The sequence below is a fragment of the Staurois parvus genome, unplaced genomic scaffold (genome assembly GCF_062004578.1).
Source record: "Staurois parvus isolate SC_StPar_1 unplaced genomic scaffold, SC_StPar_1.0 ptg003298l, whole genome shotgun sequence".
Taxonomy (NCBI): Eukaryota; Metazoa; Chordata; class Amphibia; order Anura; family Ranidae; genus Staurois; species Staurois parvus.
The window spans coordinates 41,015-51,604 of NW_028321094.1; the positions used below are offsets into that span (position 1 = coordinate 41,015).

Here is a 10,590-nt window from a genome sequence, read left to right on the forward strand (position 1 = left end):
CGATACACCTGTGCAAGACTGGAGGGGAGGAGCCGGTACACCTGTGCAAGACTGAAGGGGAGGTGCTGGTACACCTGTGCAAGACTGAAGGGGAGGTGCCAGTACACCTGTGCAAGACTGAAGGGGAGGTGCCAGTACACCTGTGCAAGACTGAAGGGGGTCCGGAGGTCAAATTTATAGGCAACTCTTTTATGTATGGAGGTTATCTTTAGGGGTACACCTGTGCAAGACTGAAGGGGAGGAGCCAGTACACCTGTGCAAGACTGAAGGGGAGATGCCAGTACACCTGTGCAATACTGAAGGGGAGGAGCCGGTACACCTGTGCAAGACTGAAGGGAAGGAGCCGGTACACCTGTGCAAGACTGAAGGGGAGGAGCCGATACACCTGTGCAATACTGAAGGGGAGGAGCCGGTACACCTGTGCAAGACTGAAGAGGAGGAGCCGGTACACCTGTGCAAGACTAAAGGGGAGGAGCCGATACACCTGTGCAAGACTGGAGGGGAGGAGCCTGTACACCTGTGCAAGACTGGAGGGGAGGAGTCGGTACACCTGTGCAAGACTGGAGGGGAGGAACAGGTACACCTGTGCAAGACTGGAGGGGAGGAGCCGGTACACCTGTGCAAGACTGAAGGGGAGGAGCAGGTACACCTGTGCAAGACTGAAGGGGGGTCCGGAGGTCAAATTTATAGGCAACTCTTTTATGTATGGAGGTTATCTTTAGGTGGAATATTACATTTTCTTTTGTAAACTCCTCAACTCGTTTCTATTCATAGACTAAATCCATAAATTACATAAATTATGAAAAAACAGATGAATTCCAGCCCTACATTATAGAGAGGAAGGGCTGTATCCCGATACATCCTGATACTGCCCATACCTATGTGCTCAGCCATCCCGCAGCACTGATTGGGTGTTAGAGAGTCTAGAGACATCTGAGGGGATAAGAGACGCCACACACCACCAACTCAACGGGTGAAGAGACATGTGAACGGCCTCCTGAGCCCCGCCTCTGACGCATTTCACCCCGCCCATCCGGGGGGCTTAATCATAGAGATTCCTTCACCTGTTGAGTTAGTGGTGTGCGGCGTCTGTCATCCCCCCTTTCTGGATTACACATTAGACAGCCTGCACCCGTACCTTGCTGAGTCACTGGATTTACCACTCCACCTGAGCGGCGCTATTAGTGGTATAGGGAGGGATTCCTGGAAGCTACATGCAGAGGAGAACATCAATAATTAAATCTAAAATTTCCTGTCAGTGTATGATGTCAGGGATGGAGGGATCAATATGGATCAATACTAGCACAGGAGTCCATCACACAGACTGGAGAGGAGGCGCAGAAACATATCTATCTATCTATCTATTATCTATCTATCTATCTATCTATCTATCTATCTATCTATCTATCTATCTATTATCTATCTATCTATCTATCTATTATCTATCTATTATCTATCTATCTATCTATCTATCTATTATCTATCTATCTATCTATCTATCTATCTATCTATCTATTATCTATCTATCTATCTATCTATCTATCTATCTATCTATCTATCTTTCTTTATTTCCTTTTCTTTTATTTCTTTCTTCCTATCTACATTATCTATATACACTATATTGCTCCAAGTATCGGGCCGCCAGCCTTTCCACGCACATGACCTTTAATGGCCCCCCAGTCCTAGTCCGTAGGGTTCAATATTGAGTTGGCTCCGCCCTTTGCAGCTATAACAGCTTCAGCTCTTCTGGGAAGGCCGTCCACAAGGTTTAGGAGGGTGTCTATGGGAAGGTTGGACCATTCTTCCAGAAGTACATTTGTCAGGTCAGGCACTGATGTCGGGGGAGGGGGCCTGGCTCCGCAGTCTCTTCTCTAATTCATCCCAAAGGTGTTCTATGGGGTTGAGGTCAGGACTCTGTGCAGGACAGTCAAGTTCCTCCACCCCAAACTGGCTCCTCCATGTCTTTATGGACCTTGCTTTGTGCACTGGTGCGCAGTCATGTTGGAGGCCATCCCCAAACTCTTCCCACAAAGTTGGGAGCATGAAATTGTCCAAAATGTCTTGGTATGCTGACGCCTTAAGAGTTCCCTTCAATGGAACTAGGGGGCCAAGCCCAACCCCTGAAAAACAACTCCACACCATAATCCCCCTCCACCAAACTTTACACTTGGCACAATACAGTCAGGCAAGTACTGTTCTCCTAGCAACTGCCAAATCCAGGCACGTCCATCGGATTGCCAGACAGGGAAGTGTGATTGGTCACTCCAGAGAACACGTATCCCCTGCTCTAGAGTCCAGTGGCGGCGTGCTTTACACCACGGCATCCGACGCTTTGCATTGCACTTGGTGATGGAAGGCTTGGATGCAGCTGCTCGGCCATGGAAACCCATTCCATGAAGCTCTCTACGCACTGTTGTTGGGCTCATCTGAAGGCCACACCAAGTTTGGAGGTCTTTAGCTATTGACTCTGCAGACAGTTGGTGACTTCTGCGCACTAACCCCAAATCCTGCACCCAGGGGCGGAATGACAATTCATGGGGCCCCCGGGAAATCATGGGGCCCCTGTGTCCTCGACCACACTCAAACCACACCCAAAAAGCCTATGAAAGGTACTAGGGGCATCTCATGGGGCCCCCTACTGACCCCGGGCCCTCGGGCAGTGCCCGAGTGCCTAAATAGTCAGTCCGCCCCTGCCTGCACCTCACCCGCCTCCTTTGTAGACGGATAGGTTAGGACAGCCTTTCTCAATCTTTATAACACGGAGGGACCCTTAAAAATCACTTTTAAGTGTCAGGCCTTGTTCACAGGGGTGGAGGGTAAAAATTAGTGTCTTAGCTGTGCTTGTAATCTCATACATGCAAAACGTATACCACAAATACTACCAATTCAAGTGAATGGGACCAAGCCACAACCATGAGCCACGTGCTTGGCTCACAATTATAGCTTCTCCTGAATGCCTGGCAGCCAATGATCTACAGCCAAGGGCGGGCTGCCGCAGGTGTGCACATGCCCTCAGGGGACCCCTTCCAATAATAATTATATTTACACCTCCTGGGCAGGAGCAGACTGACAACTCATGGGGCCCCCGGGCAATAGGGGATCATGGGGCCCCTGTGTCCTTGCACAAACTTAAAAAAGCCTATGAAAAAGGTACCAGGGGCATCTCATGGGGCCTCATACTGACCCCGGGCCCTCAGGCAGTGCCCGAGTTTTCAAATGGTCAGTCCGCCCCTGCTCCTGGGACATTATCTGTAAGGCCCCTTTCACACAGGTGCCATCCAGTCCTATCGGCAGGGGATCCATAAACAGATTGCTGAATCAGAGTAGAACAGAACGGATGTCACTCTTGTCACATCTGTGTCCATTCACACCGGAGTTCTCCTGGACCCATGTTGGATCTATGGACAGAGCCACGACTGCAAGCCAAGTACGTTGCTCGCAAGGTGCGCACATCCACTTACATCTGCCTGCCAACAGGCTTACATGGAGCTTCCAATCGGGCCAGGCTATAAGAAACTGACTGTCCACGTGAAAGAGGCCGAAGTACCAGCTCTAAGAACATATAGAAGAATAAGAAACATGGCATGCTTAGGATAACTGACACCCAGGGCTGCTATATTGGTGGTCAAAGGGAAGAATGCTCCTAACATTGGTGGTTTGTAGAGAAGTGCCCCTTACATTGGTGGTCAGTGGAAAGAATGTTCCCATTACAATAGTGGCCAGTGGGAAGAATGTTCTCCATACACTGGTGGTCAATGGGAGGAATGCCCCCCTTACTGTGGTGGTCAGAGAAGAAGTGCCCCCGTACATTGGTGGTAGGTGGAAAGAATATCCCTCCTTAAAATAGTGACCAGTGGGAAGAATGTTCTCTATACATTGGTGGTCAGTGGAAAGAATGTCCCCATTAAATAGTGGCCAGAATGGGAAGGATGCTCCTAACATTGGTGGTTTGTAGAGAAGTGCCCCTTACATTGGTGGTCAGTGGAAAGAATGTCCCCATTACAACAGTGGCCAGTGGGAAGAATGTCCCCATTACAATAGTGGCCAGTGGGAAGAATGTTCTGGTGGTCAATGGGAGGAATGCCCCCCTTACTGTGGTGGTCAGAGGAGAAGTGCCCCCTTGCATTGGTGGTCGGTGGAAAAAATGTCCCTCCTTACAATAGTGACCAGTGGGAAGAATGTTCCCTATACATTGGTGGTCATTGGAAAGAATTCCCCCCTTACAGTGGTGGTCAGAGGAGATGTACTCCTTGCATTGGTGGCTAGTAGGAAGAATGTTCCCTATACACTGGTGGTCAATGGGAGGAATGCCCTTACTGTGGTGGTCAGAGGAGAAGAGCCCCCTTACATTGGTGGTCAGTGGAAAGAATGCCCATCCTTACATTGGTGGTCAGAGGAAAGATTGTCCTCCTCACAGTGGTGGTCAGAGGAGATGTACTCCTTGCATTGGTGGCTAGTAGGAAGAATGTTCCCTATACACTGGTGGTCAATAGGAAGAATGCCCCCTTTACTGTGGTGGTTAAAGGAGATGTGTCCCCATACATTGGTGGTCAATGAAGAAGTCCCTCTTATATTGGTAGTCAGCAAAGAAGTGCCCCCTTACATTGGTGGTCAGGGAAGTAGTGCCCCCTTATATTGATGGTCAGTGGGAAGAATGTCCTCCTTACACTGGTGGTCAGGGAAGAAGTGCCCCCCTTACATTGGTGGTCAGGGAAGTAGTGCCCCCTTACATTGATGGTCAGTGGGAAAAATGTCCCCTATACATTGGTGATCATTGAAGAAATGCCTGCTTACATTTGTGGTCAGTGGGAATACTGTTCCCTCTACATTGGTGGTCAGTGGAAAGCATGCCCTCCTTAGAGTGGTGGCTAGAGGAGATGTACTCCTTGTGTTGGTGGTTAGTGGGAAGAATGCCTCCTTCTTTGTGTGGTCAGAGAAGTACCACTTACATTGGTGGTCAGTGGGAAAAATGTCTTCCTTACTTTGTTGGTCAGTGAAGTTGTGCCCCCTTACATTGGTGGTCAGTGAAGAAGTCCCCCCTTACATTGTATGATTATCTCCTTACATTGGTAGTCAGTGGAGAAATTCCTGCTTACATTGGTGATCAGTGGTAAGAGTTCACCCCTTACATTGGTGGTCAGTGGGAAGAGTGCCCCTCTTACATTGGTGGTCAGTGGGAAGAGTGCCCCTCTTACATTGGTGGTCAGTGGGAAGAGTGCCCCCTTACATCGGTGGTCAGTGGTAAGAGTGCCCTCCTTACATTGGTGGTCAGTGGGAAGAGTGCACTCCTTACATTGGTGGTCAGTGGGAAGAGTGCCCCCTTACATTGGTGGTCAGTGGGAAGAGTGCCCCCCTTACATTGGTGGTCAGTGGGAAGAGTGCCCCCCTTACATTGGTGGTCAGTGGGAAGAATGTCCTCCTTACAGATGGTTAAAATGACCATTGGTGTCAGTGATGGCTCATCTGAGACTCAGAGATTTCTCATTGCTCAATGGACCGCTAGTTACCTGAAGAAGATCCCTAACTGAGAGGGACAGGTGAGAGGGAGAGGCTGGAGGTCTTACCTGAGTCTGTGTGCACAAGGAGGACCATCCATAGGAGGACCATCCACTCCAAGAGGACAGGAAGAGTGATCTTCTGCATGTCAGAATCTCAGTCCCAGGTGATGGGGAAGATCAGATAATGGATGATGAGAGGAGATCTTCAGTCCTGCATGTTCTGCACCCTCCCAAGTCACCCCAGACAGTGGCTGAGCCTAAGGGATCTCTGACAACCCTCTACACTCTGGTTGTCACTGACACATCATACAGCAGCAGCAGGTATTCACCTCCTTGGCATAACATTAAGGGCTTGGCTGTCTCCTCTAACCTCCTCAGTGTTTAATTATATCCTGCACCTCCACATCCCTCTGGCTTTTATCTCACCCCACCCCATGCACCAGACTACACAAAGAGGGAAACTATGTCCGCTTGGCACACAGAGCTGCTCTCATCCCTGCTGGGACAGCTGCATGCAATTTGCTTCTTCTGCCATCACTCAGAGATTGCTGAGTATCCCAGACAACCTTGTGTCTAATGACTGCTGCAGCTTCTTGCAAACAAAATCAAACATGTGGCCAGAACTGCCAGTGTGGTCCTGCTGCCTCCCCTTCCTGATCCAGAAGGTCAGTGCAGGTGCCCAGGTGATGCTGCGGTCCTCTGCCTCTCTCCCTCCCTTCAGATGCTTCAAAGTCCTCTCCCTCCTGCGATCCCCAAGGCTGTCACTTTCCTTAGGCTCTCTGGAGTTGTTGTCCCTTTAAATTAAATGCCCAACACGTGGGAAAAGGCTCCGCCCACGGGCTCTGGAATGTAACGGGGCAGCGCCATCTGCTGGAAGGAGAGGGGGACTGCAGGCACCTGCTGCACGTGGCAAAATGGATAGCAATGGAATGTTGGCATTATTATTTATTACATAATTATTATATATCATAGTTATACATGTAACAATCTGTATTATTATTATTACTAAAGACGGTTACACTTGTAATAGCCTGTGTTATTATTATTATTATTATTATTATTATTATTACAAAGCTAACTGTATAACCAGTTTTAATAATAATAATAATATTTTTAAATGTATAACCAACTTTAACAATAATAATAATATTAATAAACAGATTGTTGCATGTTTAACTAGCTTTGTAATAACAATAATACAGATTGATAACTGTATAACCAGTATTATTAATAACAATAATATATTTTTTATTGTATAACCAGTTTTATGAATAATAATAATAATAATAATAATAATAATGCAGATTGCTAATTGTATAACCAGTTTTTATAATACTATTTTATTTATAGTATTAGTATTATTAATAATAATAATAATAATAATAGTAATAACAATAATTCTAATTATAATAATTGTTAATGTATAACCATCTTTATTAATAACAACAATAATAATAATATTCTTTTAATGTATAACCAGCCTTTGTAATAATAATAATAAAACAGGCTGTTACATGTATAACCAGATTTTGTAATAATAATAAAAATAATAATAATTAACAGATTGTTGCATGTATAACTAGCTTTGTAATAATAATAATAATAATAATAATACTACAGTTTGCTAATTGTATAACCAGTTTTTATAATAATAATAATAATAATAATAATAATAATAATACAGATTTCTAACTGTATAACCAGTTTTAATAATAATAAATATAATAATAATAATATTTTTAAATGTATAACCAACTTTAACAATAATAATAATATTAATAAACAGATTGTTGCATGTTTAACTAGCTTTGTAATAACAATAATACAGATTGATAACTGTATAACCAGTATTATTATTATTATTATTCATAAAACGTGTTATACAATAAAAAATATATTATTGTTATTAATAATACTGGTTATACAGTTATCAATCTGTATTATTGTTATTACAAAGCTAGTTAAACATGCAACAATCTGTTTATTAATATTATTATTATTGTTAAAGTTGGTTATACATTTAAAAATATTATTATTATTATATTTATTATTATTAAAACTGGTTATACAGTTAGAAATCTGTATTATTATTATTATTATTATTATAAAAACTGGTTATACAATTAGCAAACTGTAGTATTATTATTATTATTATTATTACAAAGCTAGTTATACATGCAACAATCTGTTAATTATTATTATTTTTATTATTATTATTACAAAATCTGGTTATACATGTAACAGCCTGTTTTATTATTATTATTACAAAGGCTGTTTATACATTAAAAGAATATTATTATTATTGTTGTTATTAATAAAGATGGTTATACATTAACAATTATTATAATTAGAATTATTGTTATTACTATTATTATTATTAATAATACTAATACTATAAATAAAATAATATTATAAAAACTGGTTATACAATTAGCAATCTGCATTATTATTATTGTTATTATTATTACAAAAGCTAGTTATACATGTAACAATCTGTTTAGTAATAATATTGTTGTTGTTATCATTATTAAAGATGGTTATACATTTAAAAATAATAATATTATTATTATTATTATTATTATAAAAACTGGTTATACAATTAGCAAACTGTAGTATTATTATTATTATTATTATTATTACAAAAGCTAGTTATACATGTAACAATCTGTTTATTAATATTATTATTATTGTTGTTGTTATTGCAAACATTTGTTTTACATGTTATTAACCACTTCCAGTCCGGACACTTTTACCCCCTTCCTGTCCAGGGCAATTTTCAGCTTTCAGCGCTATCACACTTTGAATGACAATTGCGCGGTCATGCAATACTGTACCCATATGAATTTTTTACCATTTTTTTGAGACAGATAAAGCTTTATTTTGGTGGTATTTATTCACAGCTGGGATTTTTATTTTTTTTGCTATATAAATGAAAATGTCCAACAATTTTGAAAAAAAGTGTTTTTTTAAATAAAATTTAGCAAATAAATAATATTTCATCATAAATCTTGGACAAAATTTATTCCGTTATTTTTCTAGTAAAAAAAAAAATCCAAATTAGTTTATAACCAAAAATTATAATTTTTAAACATTTGTTTACATTTTTATTGTATTTTTTCATATTATTATTATTATTTTTTTTTACATACTGTGACACTGCACTACTTGTGGGGGCTGACGAAGATTTTTTTTTTTTTTTGCTGATTGCTTTTACACCCATATAGGATGTAAAAGCAATCATTTCTCTTTCTCTCTGTCTGCATTCTTGCAGTCATTGAGAAGTACTGAGTGAGCTGTGATTGGTCACAGCTTGTCACATGGTACAAGGCTGTTGTGAATAGCCCTGTACCATGTGATCTCTGTGATCATTCACAGATTTCACATGTAGTAAGCAATGATGTCACAAGTGACATCTTGCTTACTACTTTGCATGTGATCACTGATTAGCCAATTAGTGATCACATGATCAGGACCTCGTACAGAGGTCCCGTCCGACGATCGGTGTTTCACTGTGTCCGGAGGACACAGCGGGCACCAGATCGCGGTGCTGCGCGCTCCCAGGGAGCGCGCACAGCTAGAAAAGGCGGGTGCCGTTTATGAACGGCAACCCGCCCCTGGAGTGCCACCGCCCTGCCGTTTATAAACAGCAGGTGGACGGCAAGTGGTTAATATAAAAGCTAGTTATGCATAAAAAAAGTATTATTATTTCTAAAAGCTGGATATGCATTTAACGATGTTTATTATTATTATTATTAGTAGTAGTAGTAGTATTTTAGAAAAGCTGGTTACACATTAACCATTTGACCTCCAGAAGATTTTACCCCCTTCATGACCAGGACATTTTTTTTGCTATTCAGCACTGTGCTACTTTAACTGGTAGTTGGGCCGTCATGCAACACTGTACACAAATGAAATTTTTATACATTTTTTCACACAAATAGAGTTTCCTTTTGGCGGTATTTAATCACCACTGGGTTTTTTATTTTTTGTTATATAAACAAAAAAATACCAACAAAGGCATTTTTCTTTTTTCTGTTATAGAATTTTGTAAACAAATCATCTTTCTTCCTAACTTTAGGCCAAATATTGCTATATTTCTTTGGTAAAAGATAACCCAAATCAGTGTTTATTATTAAGTCTTCGTGAAAGTTATAGCGTCTACAAACTATGGTGTGTATATATATATATATATATATACAGTATATATTTGAAAATTGATCAGTCTTGATGTACCAACGGCTGATCTCATTTCTTGAGGCCCAAAAATGCCGGGACAGTAGAAATACCCCCCAAAATGACCAATTGTTTTAACTGTCATGAATGGCTTTCATTCATGACAGCTTGCTTACTATTGTGGTGCTGTGATTGGCCCACAGCTATCACATTTTACAGGTAGCCATGTACCATGTGATAGCTGTTGGTCAATCGCAGCATCGCAATAGTAAGCAAACTGCCATGGATGAAAGCCATTCATGACAGTTTTGCTTACATGTTATCATGTAATCGCTGTGATTGGTCATAGAGATGACTTGGTACGGCCGGGTATCGAGCACCGTGATCCACCGGGCAGGGCTCATTATTAAAGCCAAGACCAAAAAGAAACATATTCAAAGATACCAAAAGAGAAAACATCAATAAGAAAAACCACCCTGTAATCCCTTCCTAATGGGATTAATCGATCTATAGTCAACGACCCATTTGATCGATATGACACTCATGAGGGAAGTGGATTTCTTCTGATAGTTAGAAGATTCGATCATAAGTTATTGATCGCACCTGCATTTTCACCATGCAATCCCATACAATCAAATTCATGAACGAAGTGTCTTAGTGCGCAACCCTGCAGCGCGATCGATCATTTTCCGCACTGGCCAACTCAGCTTAATTGGATACGATCTAACTCGATCAGAAGTGATGTTATGGCTATTTGTTTGCTTGCTGATTTGATCCTGTTGATCGATCGAAACGCACACTGAACGAATAATTACATCAAAAACTTGATTTTGTTTTTTTGGTGTCCACTTCCTTTTAGACCCTGTTCACACTTGCGCAACTTGTCATGCGACTTTGGACATCAGAGTCGCATGACAAG

General features: G+C 41.5%; 1 protein-coding gene across 1 annotated transcript in view; it reads right to left on the minus strand.

The window, feature by feature from the left end:
- Positions 1–6,262, minus strand: part of LOC149428365 (netrin-4-like) — a gene marked incomplete at its 3' end in the record, with an annotated part of 43,924 nt that extends 37,662 nt beyond the window's left edge. Inside the window, exon 1 of the mRNA XM_089667501.1 lies at positions 5,565–6,262. Coding sequence (XP_089523627.1) covers positions 5,565–5,643 — 79 coding nt within the window. The remainder of the gene's footprint in view (positions 1–5,564) is intronic.
- Positions 6,263–10,590: the final 4,328 nt, after the last annotated feature.